This window comes from Apis florea, unplaced genomic scaffold (assembly GCF_048593485.1).
Source record: "Apis florea isolate Af1SG1 unplaced genomic scaffold, ASM4859348v1 contig_2350_pilon, whole genome shotgun sequence".
Lineage (NCBI taxonomy): Eukaryota > Metazoa > Arthropoda > Insecta > Hymenoptera > Apidae > Apis > Apis florea.
This window is the reverse complement of record NW_028256565.1, coordinates 8,555,458-8,582,280: the sequence shown is the minus strand read 5'-3', so window position 1 is coordinate 8,582,280 and position 26,823 is coordinate 8,555,458. Positions and strand designations below refer to the sequence as shown.

Sequence of the window (26,823 nt, the reverse complement as noted above, 5' to 3'; positions counted from 1 at the left end):
GACAGAAAAAATATTTTTCACAGAAATATTTTTTACAGAGCAGATACACTCTTTTTTTAAAAAATAAAACTATAAAAGCATATATTTTTAATAATTCAATAACGATGAAATTGAATATTTTTTGATCGCCATTCTGAGCAATATCTGTAACAGTGCATCTATTTAATTTTTCTCTAAAATAATTGTAGATGTCGCTAAACACTTTTACAAAAGATTTTTTTTATTTCAAAAATATAATCAAACCTTTAAATAACAGTATCAATTACTAATAATAACCGAACAATCTAAATAAATTATACTATAATTCTTCTTGTTATTATTAGTAATTAACAAAAAATTCTGATATTCTATTTGAGCAATAATATCCCAAAAATACATACAAGAAAGAAAACCAATTTAACCATCCAGCACCATCGGACACCGAAGTATACACCGTCCATTAAAAGTTCATCCGAAACGCAACAAACTTTGCCCACTCTTTATGAAAGAAATGCAAACCTCGCGTGCACCTACTAGTTTATATTCGCCCGCACGTCTTCCATTATCCAAAATTTGCAATTCGGATGGGGCCAGTATTAACGCTTTTAGAGACAAATGGCCAGGGGTTAACCCACCCATCAACTTTTTCCAACTTATCAAAATGGCCGATATAAGGGCGATTTAAAGCTGTTTCCTGCTTTCTTTCGCTTTAATTAATTCGTTTCGTAAGCGGATTTCACGATGGGAGTTGCTTTCATCCCCGGTTCATTACCGGTTTCTCAGGTATTGGGACATTGTAATTAAGCCTGGTTTGATGTTCTTCGCCGGTTTAACGCGACTTTACGGTTATACCGTGCTACTTAATTGGCCGAGTGCTCGCCTGGGATGGATATATATATATATATATGTAACGCGTTCGCTCTGGGGAGCGCTGATTCCGCGATCGTATGCGCGATGCAATGATGGACGAAGTGTGAATGAATTATGGATGTTGGATTTCAGTGGTAAATGGCGCCGCTACCCGACGAAATCAATGGGATAGAATTTATGGATTTTTTTCCACGAATAAAAGTGGTCTGGTGGTGTTAATCCTGTTAGTTTTCTTTTTTTTTTTTTAAATGATATTTTAAAACGTTGTAAAATCGATGTGTAAAATGAATATTACGAATAATTCGAATTAGAGAGAATGGCGGTTGTAAATCTTTAAAGATTTTTGATAAATGAAGAGATGGGGAGTTGATATTGAATTTCTGACTTGTAATTTATTTTACCGCTGATCGTGTTAAACTGAATTATAACTTAATTATAACGGAACTACAGAGTGTTTTGCATAACTGTTACAGGAATCTTCGTAATCTTTTATAAATCTTTTATAAAAAAAATTATTAAATTAGCTAGCTGCGTCAAGATGATGAATTATTATTACAGTTTAAAAGTTTGCTAATTTGCTATGAATTTGAGGCATCAAGTTAAAGAATTAATTATAAAGGAGATTATTATTTATCAAATAAATTATCAAGAATCTTGATAAGGATGAGTACAAATTCAAATATACAAATATTTAATAATTTAACTAAATGTTACAATAGAAAGTAACATTTTTGTTTTTTCCAATTCTACTTAATATCACATAAATATTCACAATCTATTTATTATGCAGTTTTTTTTTTTTTATCATCTGATGTGAATACTTATTGAAATTTTGTGAAAGCTTTGTAACCGTTATTCGTTTTGGATCTAGCTCAATTTCAATTCTCCTCCACTTCGGCCGCGTGCAATTTAAACCCTTTTCACTTTGATGTTTAGTTGAAAAGTTTAAAATTACTTTTCTCGTTAAGTCAACATTAATGTTCTTTAATATTCACCATGTTTCTGTAAACTTTGTTTATTCCCTTAACAAGGACCTCACACACTTTTCTTGTTTATTTATTATTATAATTGCTAAACGAAACTTGTACAATTGAACGAACAAAGTATACAGAACTTCTACAAAGTTTTAGGATTGGACTTTATTGAAAATTAACTTCTCAATAAAAATAATTTTATTTCTTCTTATAGTTTTCAATAGTATATATTGAATCATTCTCCCAAATACATTGGAATGGAACTATTATTTAATTTTTTTTTTTTTAATCAGAATACCTTCCACGTATATAATATTTTGATAATTGACGAAATGCATAAAAAGATAAATAAATAGTTAATTGTCACATGGCGCTAGTGTAGCCTCATTGCCATCAATTAATGGCCATTTATTCATCGATGTTTGAACCTTGATGACAACATGTTTATGAAAAATTGTTTTTTGAAAAATCTATATAATTATACAAACGAAACATTGAACGAAGTTAAATTTAAATATATCATGTGATTTTTTTCAATTCTAAAACCTTGTATATCGTGCAGCATCGTGGATGAAGAAATTTTTCTAATTTTCAAATATATAATATTTATAAAATTAATATCTCTCAATACATGCAATGGACGATTAACCCTTTACTTAAATAAGATAAAGCGTATCGTGTGTTCTCACCTGGGTTTTTCTATCATTTTTTTCACGCATCGTAAGGCAGCTTCAGTCGATGTTAGGAGGAAGGTTCGTTTAATCATTGGAACAGCTCTTCCGCTCGTGTTCGTGTATCGTTGAACAAGATGGATTTTGATGCTCGAATCGTTTCCTCATCGATCTTGCGTGAAAATAGCAAATTGCATGAAATCGATCGAGCTCTCTCTCTCTGGTTCGTATCCTTAACGCTTCGGTTTTTATAATCCATCAGAGGATTAATAAAAGTACTTTTTCTTAAGAAAATGTATTCTTGGAACTTAATAGGAAATATGAGATAACTCCACTTTCAGGCATTATAAGAGTATCATCCTTAAAGATACGTTAAAAAGAGATAATTTTGGAAGATTATCAAACAACAATGGATTCGAATCAGCATTCGAAACGAAGAAGGATATAAATCTTTCACTTGACTATCATTCGTATCAATCTTTCTTGAATCTGATAACTTTTTAATTATCGTTTTAATTATTTTATCGTCAAAGTATCTTTTGGGAAGATATTAAATAAAAATGTGCACTTTGTTGGTCATGTGTCTGGTGTTTCGTAGATATTTTTCTCATCCTGGACGAGAGAACATGATATTTTTCAACGTTCTATCTACGATGTTTCTCCTATTTCATGAAAGACGAGCGAATTTTCGTCCATTTTACCACCCATCTTCGCATTTCGTATACTGATACGATCTCGATACGAATATATCTACCATTTTATCTACTATTTTTGCATCTCTTTCGTTTTCATCAACCCGACCCACGCAGTTGATTATTCGATCGAATGAATCATGCCTCACTCTGTCTTAGATAAAGATTTATCAGATTACTTTTTCTTTTATAGTTTTATTTATTTTTATTATTATTAAGGATACATTTTTATCAATCGATGCTTCATTCAAAGTCTTTGATGGAAAATGGCTGTCAGCCTCGATACTTGGCATTCTATTCATGCGTGTAACACTGTTTAAAACTAGCTTTCAAGTCATCGTTATATATATATATATATCGCATATATATATATAAAGACATCATACTTCAGCCTCTTTAACATGGACGTTGTAAAATGTTAATTTAAGTCAGAGAATATATTATTCTTCGTTTCTCTTATTTTTAGATTTAAATCGATATTTTTATGAATAATTTGTATCTTATTTATAAATTATTCTATACATTTTGTACATCCATGAATTTATATATTACGTATTATTAATTTAAATAAAGCCGATATTTACTTTTCATATATTTAAATAACTTTAATGTTTATTAATTACAATACCATGATCTCTTTGATACAAATTATTCGAAACATAATTTCCCAGAATCATTTGCTTTATCGTATTTGTTTTGTATAATAAAAATGTAACAATCAAAGAAAGATAATTTTAATGACAGCTCTGAAGACCTCTTGACAAAAAAATTTCAAAAAGTATTATAAAAATATTTTTAAGAAGATGATCATCACGTATATATAAAACAAATATAACAATTAATATATTAATAATAATTTTACACAATTATTATTACAACACGAATTTTATTTTCACATCTCGCGTTTACCGCAAAATCGATCGAACTTTTTCACGCTAAACGCTTCGAGTGCAAAAGCGTGAGAATGAATTCGAATAAAGTGTGCTTATAGCCATTGACGTCTTTTTTCTTTTTAATTTTTCACAAGCTTTTATAAGCTCTCAAAGCGTAAGCCAGGAATCAATCATCGGAACTGAAAACGAATTTCTCCATCGAGGAGGATGACCGACGATACGTGACAAAAGAATTGGGCGTCTTTTTCTTTCGGTTGTATTTTTTTTTGATTCCGGATCAAGAGGAGACCGTTCGATTTCCGGTATAACTGACTCTTGATTGGGAACGTTCGATAATCAATTTTGAGATTGAATCCAATTCAACTATTCGTCGATGACGACGACCACTCTTCTGCTCGCTTCCTCACCTTTTTTTCTCTTTTTTCTTTCTTTCTTTTTTTTTTTTTTTTTACGACTTAATTAAATTTTTCTATATACTCAGAACGAAGAAGGTGGTTCGCATTTACAGCCTCGGATACTCTGAAAATGCGATTAGCGCAAAGTGTTGCGAAGGAAGCGTTATATCGATTGCTCTTTTTACCCTTTGGATTTAATCTCTGTGATTTTCTAAGGGAAAAGAGAATTGTTATTGATCTCTTGTTGAAATTTTCTTGAGATACTTGCTCGCCATTTTTCTTTTAATTAAAATTACGTACACAGGATGTGTAAAAAAAGATATCATGCAAATGTATATATATATATATATATAATAATGTAAATATGATATTTTGTCATGACAAAGATATAAGATAATATAAAAGAAGATTTAAACTTTGAAATTATTAAACATTTATCGTGTTATTCGATATTTGTTACGTGTAATCGTTCGACGACAATTTAATTGTTCAAAAAAATTCACAATTCATCGATAATAAATCTCTTTTTCATCATTATTTGTAACAGCAGAATTTTAAAGTTGAATTAAAATAAACGTCGAATCAATCCGTCTTATTTCACGTTTCTGCTATATATCTTAACGAAACACATGCAAACCCTACGATGTTTATAAAATAAGCGTATATATACGTTTCCTATTTTTATTCGTGGAATACGCTTTCACCGTTTATTCGAGGAAAAACAGAACGTTGCTCGTGTATTTGAACATTCCTTTTGCCTCTCCTTTAGAAATTATATCACGCATATCATTCCTTGGCTGGTTCATTTCTAACCCTTCTTAAGAATGAATCAATTATCTCTCAATCATTCACCATCGTTCAAAAGATAATTTCATCCCAATTTTCTTGAATTATCGTATTTTCGAACAACGATAATTCTCTCTCTCTCTAATTCTATTCGTTTTATGATCAAAAACAGAAACATCTGTCTGTATAAACACCTCCAAAGATATCTCTTCGAAACCTGTACTTTTATTTCCCTCATCTTTGTTAGCTCGCGGTTGGCATCACTGACAGTCCACGCCACAAATTCCCTGTTTCTCTCTCGAGCGTGTTATTGCGCTCGAAACGCACGCGTTACGATTCGGTTTTCTTCTCTGTTCCCTTTCACTTACGAATATTATTGTAATTAAATTTAAACGAAAGGGAGGGGAATTTAATATTATTTTCGTTTGTTACACGAGGCGATACACCGGCCGTCCAATATCGTTCGAATTAATTTAAAACTTGTTATACGTATATTCGCCTGAAAAGTTCATCGTTTGTTGGAAAGGTTAGGATACGATTTCAATTACAAAGGATCGAAGTATCGATTCCGAGTGAAACGAGCCCATGAAAACACAGCACGTCTATTAAATTCGGGGAGAAACGGGGTGACACGTAGCCGGGACTGGATTAAGCGATGAAACCAATTTTGCTTTGTGTGTTGGTAGTGTCGATCGGTGAAGGTAATATAGGGATATAGCAGGCAGCCCCTCCGTGAAAACATTCATTCACGAAGGCGGGGGTGAATATTTAACGTGTAAATATTATGATTGTATTGTTGAATGTGAAAACAACCTTGGGACTGTCGTATCGTCAAGTCTCTCCGTACATATAAAATTCAAAAATATTGATTGTAATTACGTAATATTATTTTGATATTCCAAAGATAATTATGCAAATTACTTTTTTTCATCACGTTTAAATAATATATTTTATATCAGAAGCAAGGATGAAATTTATACGATACTATTATTGAATTCATTTTTTATTTCGTATTTGTCAATAAAATGGAAAATTCGGTGGAGAATATTATACAATGAAACAAAAGTGTATCAATCTGAAATGGAATAAATTGAAATTCACGCGAGAATCGAAAGCAGCAAGAAAAGTTGTTTAACTTCGGGCACAATCGAGCGAGATTTATTCGGAAATGGGCTGATTGCGAATGAAAATATATCGCAATCGGCTAATTCAATTTCTCGAACGCCTACATTTTCTAATTAATGAATCACGAAGGTTAAGAGGGAATGTTCGATTTTAAAATATTTTTATTAAATATCATCCAATTTTGGTTTGATATAAAATTGGATTTTTCTCTTTACTGTGGATAAAACGTGGAATAACTGTTGAATATTCGATCAAATATTTTGCCTGGAATAATTCCTTTTCATTCTTTTTTCGTGATAATAATACCAATACCATCCCTGTTTCTTCCAAAAGTGTATTCTTCGAATCTAGTAGAATATGAGTAGAAACGAAAATAGGAAAAAGAGAATGCAACACGAAAAAAGGACCTAATTAAAGTTATTCAATTTTCCAATTATATTTATTATTAAATATATAATCAAATAAATAAAAGAATTTCATTATATCTACTATATATCTGCTGTCTGATTTTATTTTCTATTCCATTTATAACCAACGCTAATAAACCAGTTTCAATTGCTAATCAACTTGCCCTTGCGATCAGGATATATGTGTATCAGTCACGAATTTACAATTCATTTTATGCAAAGATCAATTACGCTTCCCCCTTTCAAAGCGACGAGCCGGTAACGCGCTCGAAACAAATTATGTTAAACGCGTTAATTGTTTCATCTCTCGTATGCCAATATGAAACACAGATTTCTCTTCTATGGATGGAGAAACGTAACTCGATGAGCCTATGAATGCGCGAACGTTTATTCATGAAATGGAACTGTGCGTCGAGAAAGATAATATACGACGATAATAATCACTCTGAATCGAATCGATTTAGCAAAAATCGTGTAGAGAAATTGGATAAACAACACTCTGGGAATTGCGATCCCATAATAGGATTGAGATTTCTTTCCCGAGTGATCGAACGATGGCTTTGAGCAAACTCCAAGTAGTACAAGCGCGTCGCTTGTCAGACGTTTGCTTGATGTATCATAATGCATTATAAGAAATGAATAGCAAGATATCGTTTCATTTATACGAATTTCCATTTAAAAAATTGTAATACGAGTACGAGTTGTACAGATTTTAATGCACGATCCATTGAATACGACAGACAGAAGTCTAAAGTTCTTGCAATACCATTCTAGAGTTATGAATATACGATATATATATATATAGATAGATAATATATAAGATTTTAATGTGTATTGTGCTATTTTTTTTTTTTTAAATTTCTTTTCTAAAGGAATATCTATAGGATTTATAGTGAATCTTGTGTCTGCTTAATAATACAACAACTTTAAATAACATGAATCCAAATACACGTATATTTAGCTATTTAGCTATTTATCTTTCTTGACAATTTATCTTTCTCCCGAATTTTATTTATCATACGATTTATATGCCAATAAAATATGCATGTATTATTTTTCTTTTATACACGTATGTACAGAATTGTTGCGAGTTGTTTCCAAGCGATCACATCCATTCATGCGGTTGATTGAATTGGAAGGTCGAAATGCGATCGAGGTGAAGTGAATAGGGTCACTGTTTGAATTCGACTTCCGGTGTTAACACACGGAAAGCGAAACTCACGGTATTACGTGCAAGAATGCAGCATCGTCGCGTTCAAACAGGCGAACTCGGTTTAAAACGAAGAAAGGAATTTGCATAATCAATACCACCGATTCAGAAAATTCGGAACGGGGTTTAAACGGTGATAATTCGTTCGCTGGCAATACGTCCGTAAAGTGGAATGAAACGAAACTTCAATCTTATCACAAGTGAAGCGAGGTGAACAAAATCTTTGGAGGATGGATCGATGACAATTCGTTATAACATCTCCCTTTATATCTCCGTTTCCTTTGCTCGAAGATTTGCATTCAAACTTGCAAATTTTTTTCGTGGAAAATATTTATTTATTTACTTGTGAACCTAACCATTAAGATTTCGATGTTACATTCTTTACTCCATCTCTCAAATTCGTTGAAAAATTTCGACCCGTCCCCGAACAAAGAAAACTTTGGAAACGATCGTTTTATTATTCCATTCGTTTCCACATTTTATACACTCGTAAATCATCATTCTTCCTTTGTCGATATTACTACGTGAAAGTTTCTAAAGCTATACACGGAATGCATAAAATCCACGAATGAAATCACGTGGGCATCTGGTTCGAATTCCATCGAACGGTTAGAGGGCGTTGTTCACATCCCTTTGATCGAAGTTTCATAAAGGCCGGGTTTTCGCCCAATCCCACGTATCTATGAATATACCATTGTGAAAACGAAAACTCGGACAAGTTCGGCAAATCTTCACGATTATTGATAATCCTTCGTTTCCTTCCTTTGAGATATTGCAGAAAAAGAAGAAACGGAGATCGGATAAACTTCCCTTAATGGATCAGTGTTTCGAGACGAGAGATGTTAGTCAATTTTGGAAGGAAGTTGTTAAGTTAAGCTCTGCGAGGCGTGTCTTGATTCGAGGTTGGGATTGTTAATGCAAGTTCGACATCGAGCCTGTAGGCGTCTGTCAGTCTAAATGTTAGGGCTTACAACGGGAAGGAAGGAATTCGATTCTGGTTTGGATAAACGTAATTTATCAGGCAGCCTCGAATAAAAAAAGTCGAATTAAATTTTATTAAATTTTATTTATTTAATGAGTGGAAAAAGTAATCGAGCATAAATATTGACTACTTAAATGTAAAAAATTAACGAAAATAACGAGAAATATATATATATATATATATATATATATATATATATATATATATATATATATACATAAATATGTATATAATTAAGAAATATTTGATGTATATTCGTATTTAAGAATGTCAAAGAACAGTTTAAATGGCATCACCACATAATTAAAGCCGTATTATGAAAACCGTTTTAATCCTTCCTTTGAATTCCATTTCCCGTCTTCTTTATGCAAGATAATCGTTATTAATTTGAAAATATAACATCATTCCTTGCATAATAGACTCCCTTCGCGATATATGGTTTTGCCGTGTAACAATGAAATTTTTCGTTGCACGAAAAAGGGATGATCAACATTATCACGCTCATAGCTTGGATCAAAGAACGATTAACTTGAAATACAATTATTCCTCGCGTCATTTATTTTGCGAAGCAATAATTGAATAACTTTATAAAATAATACAATTTACACAATTAATGCAAAACGCAAGAAGGAATTATCGCTTTGTACTACTACAATCACGATAAAACAAATTAACGTTCATTAACTTACACGTTTAAAATTAGCAAGTGTCAGATTAAATCAAATTCCCCTAAATGATCCTCCATCCAATCCAGACTCCAAAGTATACGTTATTCCGGTATTAGCAATACGTTATTATCCGAATAACATGGAGCCAATAGCGGGAACCTTGGCCATCGTAAACTATGCCTTTGGCCGTGTACACGATGCGTATAACGCATACATTTGCATACGTTATGTCCCGCGATGCTTCACGCGCATCGTTCATGCGTAATTGATGGAAAATGTTGGCTCGAGAGTTCGGTTATTCATCGTTGGCCAGACACGATCTAATCGCGGTGTAAAAGCCTCTTTTCTATCTGTGCAACAGACAAGTATCTTGAATAATCTTGAATAATGAAAAATCGCGAGCCAATGCGGCGTTGCCCGCGCGTATTTCTCACTTTGCGCGCAGCTTTCACGGCCGGGTGGAAGAAAGGAATCGTCCTGGGATCCGGCAGAAATTGTATTTTCACGGTTGGCCGTTTGTAAATGCGAAGGAAGCGGATTTAAAACGAGTCGAACGAAGGAAAACTTTCCTCTATCCATCTTATACGGAGAGGAGAATTGGGTCGTTGGATTAGTCGAATTATTCCTTTTATAGTTATAGCCATTTATTAGTTGGTTGGAAATTTGGAAATAAGAATTTATATTATTAACGATGATCGTGATATTCTTTTACGTGAATATATGGATCTTCAACGAAATCTATCTATACAATTAATCACATCGACATCAAACTCTCGTCGCAACCGACTTGATCTTCGAGCTTGGTTTTATAGTTGTGTTCTGGCAAAAAAGAGGAGGTGCCAAAAAAAAAAAAAAAAAAAAAACAAGATATGTTTTATCACCGCGACGCAATTCGTTTTTTTTTTCCCGGTCGGATTGCAATATCGTTTCCATTAAAAGCGAACAGCCCGGTGCACCAATAAAATCATTTCAATGGCCAACAAACGACAGCTCGACTTTTTGCTCGTTCAAAAGGTCCCCAAGCGTTTATATCCGAAGAATCCGACAATCAGACATATATTCTATTCAACCATAAATTCTAGTTTTCCTCCGATTGCGATAAGGCAAGAGAAAAAATTCTAATAATGTTCAAAAATTAACAAGTTGATTAAGATCAAACTATTCTTCTACAATTACATATTTTATTCGTTTCTTTATGTTGAAGATTATTTCAACTACAACTTCATTGTAAAAATTAAAGTCATTTTGAAAAAGTGGAATGATGGAAGTTTTAAAAAAATGGAATTCTGACACTAGAATTGAAATAAATACATAAGTATGTGATCCACAATGATTATGAAATGACAATTGTGGAAAGACAAAGAAAATCTCAATAGACAGTAAGAGAATGAAATGAATTTTTGAAATTATCTAATGTAATTTATTTATTTAAATTTATTTATTGTTTCCTAGCTTGTGGCAATTTCATAAGGTTGGAACTTTACACCTTTGATGTTGTTTGATAGGGGTCTTCATGTGTACTCCAAAGGAATGCACGGAACGCTTGTGCAAGAACCCGTAGTGTAATCTCTCATGGGATATTCTCGTTTTTTCTTCTTTTCTCGCGCATAATTTCATTTGTATCCCGTTATTTTCACAGTCCATCGAACTGATCAATCCCGAAAGATCGAGAAAGTTTATTCTTGTTTAAAATTGGTAGAAACTTTCATTGCACTCGAACAATTATTCGAAACACAGACATTGACGATAATTGACGTTCACAATTGTTAACATTTAAATCTTTTAATGAGATTTCAGAATGTAATTATGAACAACATCATCGTTTATTATACCAATATTGGATTAATTTGATTTTTAATCCAGAAAATGGACAATTACAATAAATATATCTCTGAATTTAAGAAAAAAGGATTTTAATATTAATCTTTAAAATAGTCTTTTATTTTTACACAATTAGTCGAATGATAGAAATGATATTAAATGGAAATAAAATACACACAGAGCTATAAATAAAATATTTATTTCGATATCTCTTCAGTTTCTGATATTAATTTGCATCGTGTTATTTTCGTTCAGATAAACAATGGAATTCTAATATTTGGAAATTTTACCGTTGGATATTTATAGAGAATTTAATATGTGTCAATGTTCGTTTACAAATACGTAACAACTGGTGCATCGCACGTATAAAAACGAATATTTTCCGTTTTCGAAAATCATTCGTAATCACGAATGTATATAATGTAATTAAAATCCATGAATAATTTTTTTTAATGGATTTTTTCTTAACGTTCTACATAATGTTCTAAATAAATCATTCAATTTTGACAATACCATATACAACACACCACATATCAATAAAATACCAATGAAATACTTCCAAACAATATTCCAATTCTTCGTCTAAAAAGTTTAAAGAAAAAAGAAAATCCCATCAATTCTAAAAATTCCTTAAATTCCAAACCTCTGCCACTATTACTTAAGAAAAAAAAAAAAAAAAAAAAGGAATCCATAATTTTAAAGATTATTTCCTCTCCAAGGAATCAAAAACATCCCCCGCAGTGCATACCACCCCCAATCACGAAGCAAACGGGGCGAAGCCTTGAGGATTCCCGAAGAAATTCGACTCATTCCCAGCATACGATATTCAACCGTGACAAAATCGTTGGATGGATCGCCTCCACGTTGAGAACTTAATTAATCCGCGGTTCACCTATCGATTCGGCCGGAATTCAACGCATCCCCCTTGATCTACAATGTCTAGCTTGGCGTTTCGAATTTGCCACATGTCTCGACCACCTCTACACCCCTGCTGAACAAATCGATTCGACAGGCATATTTCCCAAGCGTATCGGATGTATAACCGTTCCAACGGCCGGCACATCCTCTTCCTCTTTTAATTTTTTTCATCATCATCCTCCCACGCTAATTATTCTGTCCTAATTCGATATCATTTAGCTCGTTCAATTTTTTTTTTTTCGCGGGGATCGACGCTCTTCGAATCGGGGAAGAGCGAAGAACGATGCGATATCGATTCGAGGACGAGTTTTAAACACCGCTAATGGATGGCGATCACGTTGATGGAATTTCGAATTAGCGTGCCATCAAGTCTGACGGTGGCGCGGGAAGCGTGTTTTATCCGTGGACGGCGAGTGAAACAGGACGAGACAATTGATGTATGGATGCTTGGGTCCAATGGGAATTCGCTAATGCTCGGCTGAACGTTGTGTACACTCTCGTTCATAAGTATAGTACGATATTTTAATTGTTACCGAATTATCTGGAATAAGTGTGATTAATTTCATCAACGATAATATGTTTCAACGATTCGTTTCGATATTTTAAAAGTAAAAATTAAAAATTCCTCTTTTCTTCGATATACTATTCTCGATAATTGATCTTGCTAGTCTTGGCATTCTGGCTATTGATTTTATTTCTTTTTTAACAGGTATATTTCCAATCAATTTCCACAAATTCCCGTAAATATATTTTCTGTTTTCCAACTTGACTGTCTCTATATGGACTCGATAAAGCAAACACGGATATATCGTATAAATCATCAATTATTCAGATGATTAAATTATTCGATTTATGCGGTATACAACTTATCTGTATATAAATATGAATTGATAACAGGGAAATAGAATGTTGGCAACAAACGATAGAATGCCAATTGTCAATTTGTAACAATAATTTACGTCTCTCGTAATTCGTTATGCAAAAAATCTATCTGTTTATGGAATTGGAGTGTATACGAGACGTATACCAACTCAAAGATACGTGCAACTTACAATTTGGGCGCTGTTTTGGTAGGCACATGTAATTCGGAGATATATTTATCACCGTTGCCCGCTGACAAATTGGAATGGAAGGAATAATTTGAGGGAAATTTATTCGTTTCGCCATTGTAATTTTCCGAGGAATTTCCATTTCGGTGTAAAGGATATATGTTTTAAACGAATTGCATTTATTTTAATGCGCTCTAAAGAGAAGAAAAACGGTACGTGTGTGTATTTTCAAAATTTATCTCACAACGATTCATTTCGATGTAATGCTTCTCGAATTGAAAAATTTGAATATAGACGGCTTAATGGCCCCCGAGGGATACGTCGAGATCGAAAAAAAAAAAAAAAAAAAAAAAACAAATTCTTTTTTATGATACGGTAACGTGTGAATTATAAACGAATTCATAAAGTTCTATCTTAGAATGACAGAAACAAGCGTTTTATAAGATATATATACATAATGCAAAAGAGTATTAAATTTTTATTCAACGATTTGCCACTATATAATTTTTAAGAGATACGTGTAGAAGAAGAGAGAATTGTACAACTCTTAAGAGACGTTTTCAACATCGAAAAACTGAATTATAAAAAGATTGTCCCAATGATTCATTCTTTTCGTAAACTTCGAACAAATCGATATATATTCCCTTTTGCGAATAAAAATAAATCTAATCAAAAAATTATTCCACTCCAAACTTAATTCAAAAATTAACTATAATAAAACAAATCGTCTTCTATTATTATTAACCCTTTCCAAAAAAAAAAAAAAAGGAAAAAAGACACAGGTTTCAGATTTATCGAGTTTCCTTCGGATTTAGGCAAAAATTAAATCGACTTTAAATCAGATCTATAGATTAGAATCCTGTTACACGCGCGAGTTTTCGCCACGCATTTCGATTGCACACGATCCTGTCAAGGGCGAGAGCCACGATCCGCAACGAAGGTCTGCCTCGATTGAAACGAATGCCGAAGGTTAACCCAGCTGGGGGTGAATTAGTCGAAGGATGTTTGAATAATGTATCAAGCTCGAAGAATCGGCGATAAAAATACGAGAAAACGTCAATTTAATATTCTATATCGAGGATACTCTGGATTCATCCACCTACCGATTTTCGAACGGGTTACCGGCACTGAAAATTTAATTTCCATCCGACATTTTTTAACCGTGGAGAAGAAGGAGGAGGAGGAGGAGGAGGAGCAAAAATTGAATCATTAATAATTACGCTGTAACAACGCGCTTGTATAATATACTTGCCGTAATTTTCTTCCGGGTCGCGACTAAAAAAAAAAAAAAAATTAAACGTGTCTTCACAGGATCATCCTGACACCTCATGCTTGCTTCTTCCCCTGTATGAGAATTTTATAATGAAATTTTCGTGGCGCGAAAACGCTGGACACGAGTCCAACTTCATTTAAAAAGAGCCACTCTTAATTAGATTTACCGGGACGAGGCGAAATGATAGCATTTACGGGGTGAAAAGTACGAAAATAGGATTTTTAGACTGCAAAGGGTTGGTTAATCAGAGCTTTGGATTACGGTAAAAGCATCGACGGGAAATGAGATAATGATTCTACGATATTAAAAAAAAAAAAAAGAAAAAAAGGAGAGGGGGAGGAAAAAAGAATCGCGAATAAAGCTTTTATCGTAAATTTAACATCATTTTAAGATCAACAGAAAAATTCGAAATAGAAGTAAAAATACAGAGATGAAAATAAAGAGAGAAGCGCAGAGAATGTACATGGACGTTAGCTGTTTGATTCTCCGAAAAAGAAAAAAAGAAAAAAAGGAAGCACGAGGATTGATTTATCGATGAAACTCGTTGATACGCACTCTGTCTCACGCGTACACAACACCACTGAATTATATTTGTTATATATTTAGATAGAGATAGAGTATATTTGTTCGTCTCGTTTTATTGAGATTGTGGTTTGTTGCATGGCATTGAACGATAGTGCACGTCATCAGTGGCGCCATGGTACACCTACGATACACTACGATTTTCGTATCATGAATAATAATACGGATCAAGAATAATACGTCCTCAGACTGGATATTGGCTGGGCGCAATCATCGAACAGGATTGCTCATTATCCGTATCCTTATACGCAATCTCGGTTGTTCGCGTTTTTTAAAAATTTACATCGCGATTTCAATCACGATCGAAGAAGAACGAATCTTCGATCGCAATTTTTATTCGCGAATAAATGGAAGAGGTTCGAAAATATCGTGTGCTGGAGATTGATGTTAGAAGCGATTGTTCAATTTTTCTCGACACTTTCAAAAATAGGAGAATTATTTAATTTTATCATATTTGTGAAATTTTTTGTGAGTCGAGATTTTCGTATAGATTTTTTTTTTTTACGTTCTTTTGTTTTGTTGTATTTTTCTGTCAAATTCTCGACAATACTCAAATTTGCGTACTTTTGTTTGGAACATTGTTTGCGTAATATTTTTTATTTTATCCGTATTTTTATTACAGAAAAATTATAATTTTAAAAAATTATCGCCGGTGGTTGGTCATTGATTTTAACGAAATGGAATGGAAAGATGTAAAAGGGAAATATTTAAATGTTTTCATTAATGCAATTCCCTTTATAATTTTTTAAAATCATTGTTCCTTTATAATGTAATATTAATTTAAAAATTATATATATATATATATGGAATTTTAAACGAAATATGTTAATTGTTTCAATCAATTATTGTAATTATTTCTTCCTTATATTTTAATATTATATCCCATACTTTAATAAAAATTATTCATTACGATATCAATAAAAACGTTCATCGAAATATGATTAAATAAAAAAAAAAGTAGGATTATAAATATTTAAAAATTTTTTTATTTTTTAAAAGCATTAATATTTCAAACTCTATCTCCTTTAAAAAAAACTTTCCCTTTATTCGTAATTTTCATATTTTTTCTCCACGTCTCTTTTCTCATACCAGACACACAAATTATGCAAACTCCTTTTTATAAATAAGAACGTACGTGGGACGAATTTATATACACATGTTGTAACGATATTTTATGACGAAATTTAGTGATCTGAAATAAATACAGACATCTCGATTCATTATCATATTCGTACGATATAAGATAAATTTCCGTAAGTATAAATTTTCACAACTGAACAAAACGAACATGAACGTTGTCCATGAGAAGGACCATGATACAATTCGAAAAATTTTCACGAACGAGATCATTACTTTCATCTTGTTTTCGACGATGGGAACGATTTAGAAAGCGACGTTCGAGGTCTCGAAAATATAAGGGGATGGAAAACAACGTCGCGATTACGCCGTTTCACGTCTCATCGGTCGCCTCAAATCAATTTGCCGGAAGTAAAAAAGAGGAGGGACGCTTGTCCGCCTCCGTGAGAACTCTTAATTACTCTGCTTGTTACCAAGGCGAACTTTCATGCATCGCCACTCCGGATACAGCCTTGCGATGTGACATTGCGATCGACTTTTAATTCAATATACCATCATACAATGTCTCTAGACCGACGAAATTAAACCGAAATTAAGAAGGGAAATAAAACTTGATTTTGGTGATTGATATTATCTGACTCGACGATTAAACATTTGGCAAGATGTATTTGTGAAAACAAAATACGAATAAATTAACATTGTTTGAATGCTGCTTACATCATTAAGTTTCTAATTTAATAAAATATTATTAAAAACACAAGTTGTTTAATAATATCTTTGATATTATTTAAAAAGTAAGAGAGATGTTTCAGACGATGAAGTTATTTTAAGTTCATCTTCAGAAGATTTTAATCTAGCGTGTTTTCCAATGATTGAACATGCAGTGCTCTTTTTTTTTTTTTTTTTTTTTTGTTTTCATCACGAGTTATTCGATCGAATTCTCATGAGTGATCACGAACGTGTGTCATGTTAATTATCATACACCTGGCGAGAATCACCCGCATTGGCGTCACCTTGACGGCCATCAAGGTCCCTTCAGCGATCATTGAACTTCATCGACATGCAAACAGTCCATTTTCCATGCTGTCGCTCTACCCAGCTGAATTTTTGAACCTTGTTCCAAGCGATTGGTTTACAGATAACACTGGTATTATAATTCATTTAAGTTCATTCCTTAATTATTAATCATCTCTAAATGATGCTATGAAAATTGAATTGGACAATTAATTATATAATCGTTTCTCGAATTTTCGACTCATATTTATAATAAATATTTCATAATTTTCATTTCAAAAAATAATCCAACTTAATATAAATTTATGTTTTAACATGATTCGATTATTTTCGCGAGCCAAATCGGATATTTGATTCACGATATATGCGGCAACGTTTTTATATATTATGCCATTTCCAGTGACATCTTTGAATAATCGTTTTATTTTCGCGCAATTATTTCCTTTTTCGCGAGAGACGTTTCAAATATAAATGCCAAGATCTTCATTCGGATGCAAGAGGTGGGCGAGAAGGCTGACTCGCATGAATGCAGAAAGCGGGAGAGAGAGAGAGAGAGATTTCCTTCCTCGTATCTTCCCTTTTCTCGCAGCAGTTTTTAAATTTGAATAATCCATAGTATATAATCTGCTCAAGTTCGCTACACTAACATGTACGTTGACTAGGATACGCGACACGTGTATATCCGTATCGATTTGCACGAGAAACACGCTTAGCCTTTGCTTACATTTACGCATTAATGCCATACGATTCGATCGGATATACAAACAGGGAGTGAAACGATATCTTACGACCAGTCAAATAAATCATTTTAACAAGTCAATCAAATTAAGCATTCATTACGGATCGTATTAATTCGTACGTATCTATATTATCCTAATATTTTTACTTCCTTCCCTCCATTTTGTTTATATGCACGAATATTATTATATAACTTTTGGCAAAATAATTAACAATCATTTGGAAACACAAAACGAACCATCATCACGCGAAATCGACGCGTAGATCGCGTTCAAACTCACCCTTAACCTATCTCGAACGAGGAAATTTTATTTTTCTCCATTCGTTCTCTCTCGATCGTTCCAACGATCGTTAATACTCGATCACAAAAACGTCTCATCCTCTCGTTATCGAATCAATTTTTTTTTTTTTTTTTTTTTACCGCAGCCCATCCAACAATTCAATTCAATTTCCACGATCCCCCCGCAACTCTCTTTTATCGCGTCGAGATTTGGATTCGATGCATCGCCATTCACAAGAAGAGAAGGAGCCAGCCAACCGCGAAGGAGACGGAGCGACGACGCCGACGATGTCACCGTCCTTGAACCCTCTCCAACCCCGCGGATCTTCTTCTCCGCGCCACTTCCTTCGCCGATGTTTTCCAGATTTCCCAGAAGGCCGCGGTCACTATCGTTTCGATTATCGATCGGCTGTTGACTTACGCGTGCGGATAGAGACCGAACGGGGGATTAATTATTCCCTCCTCGGTTCGAGGACGTGTGCTTAATGCGATTCTGATGTTTGCCGCGTTCCAACGTTCGCCAAGATACATATTTACACGGATGACTGGGATCGGGTCGATGTGCGGGGATCGAGTGTGTTTGATCCTGAAATTGAACCGCATTTTTCCACGTGGCTTCCTTCCATCTCCTGCTCGATGCGCCACGGCTCGAATGAATGAAATATTTCGATAACGTTCGACCTCACGAACGTGTTCGTGATTATTTTGAATTTATATATACTTTTTTCCCTCCTCGTGTTTCATGTGTGTATGCTTGATATGAATGAGATATTTGATCGTCGGGAAACGATTTTAGATTTTACGAAGGTGCAAAATTATTTGGCATCTTTTTTTTTTTTTTCTGCAAAATATGTTACGTCGTTTTATTTTATACGTCGCCGAAGTGAAAAATTATTGACGTAAAAATGAAATTATTTTCTATAAGATGCAGTTCCTGTCATTTCAATTTCTTGTCGCTTTTTATTTTTATCGCTGATAAAATTTGCATTTACCCACCCGTCCACGCTCACGCTCACGCTCACGAATGTTATCGTTCATATCGAATCGTGCAACTGGCCAATCAAGTATCGTGTAAACGAAAATTTTTAAGTATTGAGAAAGCGTATACAAAAATATTATCATCATTTAATTTGGTTCACTTCTCGATGATTTCGTTTTCATTTCATAAATCTTAAATAACTGAAATTATGTGTACTCAAGTTGTTAAATATTTTCTAAGATTATAAAAAAAAAATAGGAAAAAATTCCCATTTATTCGAGCTATTTATTTAAAATAGGCTATGAAACAGAAAGTTCATTGGAATCATAATTTTTTCTCTATCGATTCATTACAAAATAAATACATTATTCATCGAACTAACTTATATTTTATCGTCAAATATTTGAATACGATAATCACCTTGTAGGATTTTATATCGTGAAAACCAATCGAACGAAGAGAAAAACGATTTTCGAAGATCGAGCTAATTTCGAAATTACTCAAAACTTTAACTTTCTTTCGGATTTCTTTATCAGCGTCTCCACCGCGAAACGTTTATGTCGGTCATCTTCTTAGAAACTTGTAAATTTCAATCTGTTTAAGGGATCAGGAAGAATTGCGGTCAGGATTTATCCTAAAGAATAGTTACGACCTTCGGAATTTAGATCACATTTTCACGGAAATGTTCTCTATTTCAATCCTGAGATAAGATTTTTCCTTACAAGGTTACAAAGATCAAATATTTTCTGCATAGATCAATGCTCTCGAGAAAAATTCTATAAATATACGAATCTTCCTTTCCATTCTCCTTTTTCCGCGCATCCTCCGATATATTTTCACAGAAATAGGTAAAAGTTTCATCGAAAGGAATTTCATCATGGAAGAGAGAAGTGTATAGTAACCGATATACCCAAGATAGATAATTCATGGATCTCATCGAACCAATTCGATATTTTTGGAGTGGCTATAAAATTTTACAGCTTGGTTCGATCGAACAGACAAGGCGATATGATAAACTAGGCGAGAAAGTAATCACGTTTTACTCCTAATTTTTTTTATTTATTTCGAAACTATGAAAAATCCAGGATTACACGTGTGCACGTACATGGGATTAACGAAAAACGAATTTTTCCAAATATTTCGTGTATGCTTATAAAATAAAATAAATTGAAAAAAAAAAAAAAAAGAAAACTTGTCACAAGTTCTCAAGTGTCGTACGCGATTTAATAAATATCCAATATCCACCATCGTTCGATACTTTGTACAAAATATTTATAGAAATATATCCGAATAAAGGTATTTTCCGTAACAACATGTTTCACACCTTGCACACACGTTACACACGAATAAATAACACGCCTATTCGGATCGATATTTTTCCAATCATTTTACCAATTAACTTCTCGCATCGTTATCGAAAAGGCAGGAAATAAAATTGTAATTACGACGTGGCATCCCTTTCTCACCTCTCTAACATCCAATTTCATCCCCCTGGGAGGTCAATAAACCTCTACCGGTACACAATCTCGTGTCAAGAGGATTCCACATAACCACTCGGCTAGAAACGCGAGTAAAGAAGAGTCTGGCAAACTTTCGAGAAACTTTTCCCCGAACTAACACGGATCAATATCTCACAGTATGAGAAAGTGTACTTCTTGAACTGGCAGCCACTTCGCGGGCTCGATCCGCAAAAGTAATCCGCCTACCTTCGATACGATCAAACCTCCTTTTCCTTCTTTTCTTTTATTTTCAAAGAGAGAGAGAGAAAGAGAAGTCGAAGGAAAAAATAGCAACGAAAAAAGGAAGTTGTTATCGATTCTCGTCGAAACGATATATCACGTTCAACCGTTTAACCGTTTGGCCAACGTCGAATGTCTGCGGGTGGGCGGAGTTTCGAGTCGAGATCCCGATCGTGGAAACGATTTTTCAACGTTCTCAGGGAACCAGGAAGTCGATGATTACGAGAAACGGATTGGCAGGTTGCCCGATGCACTTGACCCTGCACTTGCACCCAAGCTCGTGGAAAATCCTGCAACGTTCTCGGGGTCATGGACGATTCTCGTTTTAAACGGAGACCAACACAACCGTGTTTCGCTCGTTCGTGTATCGACGTTCAAGCGCGTGCACGCGATACAGCGAGAGATGTAAAAGAGGTGTATTTCGATGTATGCGTATATATATATATAATGGGTTTAACGTGGATATATAATTTGCGCGTACAGGATGTGCGATACGTGTAACGCAGGAAAAGGGAGTTTTGGTAGCAGCGAGTGGTAATTGTTTGAAAAAATGAAATTGTTTCCAATTATAATTTTCAAGTCCAGAAATTGCCGATCAAAATTCTATTTATAGATTGATACGCTTCGTGTTGTGTAACAAATTGTTACAAACGAGAAATTACAAATTGGGCGAATTATCGCGTTATGTGCCGTGGCAATCGCGCTTCGAATAGAACGTTATATTATTTTGAGATTAATCGATTGATCGAGTTCAATCACATTAACTTCCATTTCACGTTAATGTCATCATCACTAACAATTTGTCCTATCCTATAATCGGTTTTCAGTCTTTCTGTCGATCGATCAATTGCATCGATTATAACTGGCCACGCTGATACGTAATAAAATTGCATTATTTTAAAAAAATTAAAAAAAAAAAATCTTAATCAAAACTGCTCTCGATACTTTGAGCATTCATGTACATTCATTCACGTAAAAAAAATTTTCTCGCGTTTACACAAGATTTATGATCTCCATAAATTCTCTCCCTCGAAATAAACTCTCATTCGAAACATTTCCACGAAATAATCAACGATTTAAAATACGATCGCGTTCAAACAGAATCTCACGTGTGTATACATATTTCAAAAACTAAATCTCGCAACAAATAGAACGTCGTAGAAATTTTACGAGGAATCCTTTCCTCGGGTCGTAAAAATCTTCACACTGATTTATTATATCTCACCATCGACCTTACACCGGCTCTCATTTTCCAATTTTCTTCCGCAATTTTCCAACAGTTTCTACGGACGCATCTCTCGCAACGCATCAACCAAAGTTGCGTGAAAAACAAACCTCTCGTTTTTTCTTTCGAAACAATTTACGCTACGATAATCGAACGATCGATCTTCCAAGAATCATCGCCACCACGATTCTTCCCCGATAAAAGACCTCGGATGTATATAACGCGACGTAGCACTCATACCCTCCACTTTATCCCTCTGACAAACTCGTCGAACAGGAAGCTCGAAAGAATCCTTTTCCTCACCCCACGTTCATCCGCACGGCCAGCCCGTGTATCGATTCTTTCACGCTCGAAATTTCACAAACGTCGAAACGATCGTATCCTGCTCACCGCCAAACGTTTCTTCGATCCCGAGAGACGGATCGACGGGGTCTGGGAGATGCGATCTGGGAAAGCGTTCTTGGGAAATGGGGTCACGTTGATCTTGGATCACAACCCAAAGACGTGTACGTGGTGATCGATGACGATCGGTTTGGAGAAGGATATTTCTATCCGGTTGGTTCTCTCGTCAGTCTCTGATGAAATTTATTATTATTCTTTTTTCTTTTTTTTTTTAAGTTATTTGAACTTTATGTTGTGAACTGTTGCGTCGTTTGAATATATAAGGATATATTAGAAAGTTCGATATATATTCCATCGAACTTCGAACTGGGCTCGATCATATTCAAGAATTCTCTTTCTCAAGTCTTCTAATTATTCTACTTCCAGTATAAAAGTAACTTATTAAATTTAATCAATTTAACTTACATAAAATATACGACACTTAATAAAAGCAATCTAGAAAAATATCAAAAATCACGATCAACGTTAAACGTTCGATAATAACTTTATTACAACGCAATTATCGAGATCGACAATTCCCAAGAAGCCAATCCCCCAAACATAGAATTCAGATTCGCACGACGGACAAACGACATCCGACGGTTCGTTGAAATCTTGCAGACACGCGAGAGAAAATCACGTGCGTTCCAATACCTGTTCGTGACGAGGGAGGATATCTTCATTCGTGGACGATTTGTCGCGCGGCGGATACAGGAACACAGCTCGTTTCTCTTCGTGTTCGACGAGGGATAGAATCGCGAGGGCGTTGAGAACCGTGGGATCGTGCACTGCGAACGACGGCTTCCTCCCACGCCGAGGATGCATCGTGAAATACGGAATCGTGACGGGGCCTACAATCAGTTTCTGGCGCAAAGAGGACACAGTGAAATTGAAATTTGAATCCATCTCCTTCCGTTTCGAATCGTTTTGGGTTTGATCGAGGAGAGAGAGAAAGTTGTGGACGTTTATCTTTATGGGATCGATATCCTTGTGTATTTTACGTTTCGCAAGATGGATTCGTGTTTGGCTAATTTTATGTTGTTTGTTATATGTTCAAAGGGAAATCGTTGAAAATTGAAGTGTCGTTGAGTATGAATTTTTTGATTTCCAAAATTCCGTTGAATTTATATCCGTGGTAAATATTCGACAATGATTATATTAATTAATTGATATTAAGATTAAAAAGGAAAGGAGTCTGTTTACGAGATTTACGAAGAATAAAACGAATTAATAATAGTAATAAAAATAGATTTATTTGTAAGGATTAATTCTAAGAAGAGAAAAAAAACTTTCTATTATTTTATTGTTTCATCAAGATCGATTTTGTACACTAGCTTTCGAACATATGGCGGTGACACGTTTTCGCGGAATGGAGATTTAATCGAGAGAGAGAAAGAGAGAGATTCGTTGATCCGGTGGTGGAATGCGGGCTCGTTGTTCAATTTGTCAAAACGCTGATCGATATCGTTGCAAGGATTTTTGTATTTATCTCTTCCCCACGAATTTTCGAATTTCTCGTTTCACCGCGAGTGTGATGTCGAAAGCTTGGTTGAAAAATGATCCCTGCAAGACCGATTCTTTGGCAGTGAAACCAATAGCTTTGATTCGGGGAACAACGATGTGGCTTATTCGTATCAGGTGATTTATCAGGTTAAAGTAATAATCAATCATTTTTAATTCTTTAACTTAACTTTAACTTCTGAACGTTTTACTCTCTCGTGGAAAAATTATATCAACCGCTTCAATTTTAGAATATTTTGTAACATATTTACCGATCAAAAACAGTTACTTAATTAACTGCTATGACTTCCATAAAAAAGATAAGAAATTCATTAAAAAATGAAAACTTATATACCAATCTTCGCTATTGCGTACCATTTTACTTCTTTCATTTTTTTAAATTAATAATTACATATAACGCAAACACTGATACACGAGAAAAGAATTTCAATGGATTAAAAAAATTTGTCATTAATTATCAAAAAAATAAATACCATATTACGAATTCGCCCAACAGATAACGAAACGCTGAGAACAGTGGCTAGTCTGATAATGGAAAACTTTGGAAGACACCACAAACCTGCACGTCGATGGATCGACGTAACGTGGTCAGAGGCGTTCGAGATCGAGGTGGTGGCGGAGGATCCTGGAAGTTGTCTGCTGGTACATGTTCCGCGACATGGTGCTGGCAAGTCTGATCCGTGTCAAAACGAAAATGCTAATATCGTTTCGTCTGGATCTGCGCGTTCCTCCTCTTCCTCGTCCACGCTCTTCTCTTCGCCGTGTTTATCGAAAATGGGCCTCTGATCAAGGAACGTCGTGAAACTCGTCGAGCGGGATCACGTTTCCCAGAAAGTTCGGATTAAGGCTGGTCCTCCTCTTGTGGATGCTGTTCTCCCTTCATTTAAGCATCACCTACAACACCACCTCGCTCGAATCGAGACCGAGCTCGAGGATCAAGTACGTGACTCTGGTCAACCTCTTATTTCAACAATTCCGACGATCCGTTTATCGTGGATTTGTATAACAGGTAATCGACCATCCTCATACCTCGCTTTATACAGCGCGATTATAGATACGTTCCTTGAGAAGTCGGCCGAAAATCCGAATCAATTATTTCGATACAAATTCAATTGGAATTTTTTTTATAAAATAATATAGTTTTTAGTTCATAAAGCATTTTTCTTGACCGTGTAACGAAACATTCTGGGCCGTAAATTGAAATATATGGGTGTATTCCTGTCTCCTACTGCTATTTAATTCGATTCGTGAATAAAGAGATCGTTTTCGTTTTCGTTTATCGAGAAATTAGTTTATAATTGGTATAATAAGAGAATTTTTGTAATTATAGATCCCCTCTTTTACAAAGAGGCTTGGAATTGGTTTTTTTTATCAGTCAATTGAATCGTCGTAAGATATTTAAAGTGGCGAATCTCTTGATCGATGAAAAAATATTTCTGCAATATTTCGATGTGGGGGTGGAAGAGAGGTTGAACGGTATATTCGAGAATCGGGATGATCCAACAATTCACAGTGTTCGAATCGTTTGAACTGGGATAACAGGAGTAACAAAAGTCTTCGAATGTTGCCCAATCCGGTTTTCAGATTTCCGATTTTTTTTTCGCAAGGAAAGAATACGTATACAGGAAGCCTCTTCGTGATCTGGTCAGAGAGAAACAGAAACGATACATAAATTGGATAACGTGTTGGTGGAAGAAAACGAGCCCAAGAGTCGGATGACATTTTAACACTGAAGCATCTTCTTATTTTTAAATTATTTTACATATATGTTCGGCCACTGCTTGCTCAATATTCCTCTTCGAGTTGTTAGCAAACCGTATTCTAAGAACTTCGTCATTGTCGAAATTTTGGAATAATATTTGTTGATCAGAGAGAAGACTCTATATTCTAACGAAAATAAAGAAGAAAATAAGAATTAAAGAATTAAAAGCTGATAGATAAATTTCCAAGAAAAGTGTTTGAGATTTCGTAGCTGTAGTCGCATCGAACTACGTTCTTCATTTTAAAAGTTTCTTTCGATTTATTTTAATCTTCCCACCTTAATCCTCATCCACGATCTAATTAAAATTAAAAATGAATCGTACGTAATGGATGCACAAATAAATCGTTGATAAATTATTTATTTATGATCGTAAAGTAAGACAAATCCACAAAATGTACAAATATACGTTTATTTTCTCAGAGACTCGATAAATCTGTGCTTTGAACAGCCCTGTTTGGGAATGCTTGCTTTCCTATTATCGCATCCTCCCCCTTCATCAACTATGACGTAAAATGTACCTCTGTATTTCGAGGGATTTCGTGAAGAATTCCATTTGGATCGTACGCGCGTCGTGTCAAACCACCCTTGAAACGATCCTCTCAAGGTTTGCATATATGCAAGATTGCGTCACGTTTCTTCGTTTCGTAAAACAATAATTTCCTATACGAGATGTATTATCATAAAACACATCCCATTGAATTTCACGTTTATATCTAGTTGACGTGCAACATCGTGAGACGAATATCGTTCAGCGAAAAAGAAAATTTTATTCAGATCCATTGTCACGTCCTATCATCCCAATGACAAATCTA

The 26,823-nt window shown here is 34.4% G+C and overlaps 2 protein-coding genes across 2 annotated transcripts in view; one reads left to right on the top strand and one right to left on the bottom strand.

Moving 5' to 3' along the window:
- Window positions 1–26,823, bottom strand: part of LOC100868058 (uncharacterized) — a 92,202-nt gene that overhangs the window by 9,845 nt on the left and 55,534 nt on the right. The window lies entirely within an intron of this gene.
- LOC147658188 (uncharacterized) lies at window positions 17,339–26,059 on the top strand. The gene is given in 14 exon segments (XM_086904975.1): window positions 17,339–17,519; window positions 22,624–22,731; window positions 22,734–22,860; window positions 23,476–23,659; window positions 24,842–24,948; window positions 24,950–25,047; window positions 25,050–25,154; window positions 25,157–25,207; window positions 25,210–25,258; window positions 25,580–25,610; window positions 25,763–25,838; window positions 25,841–25,894; window positions 25,897–25,950; window positions 25,953–26,059. Coding segments are annotated over 14 exon segments (1,332 nt in total).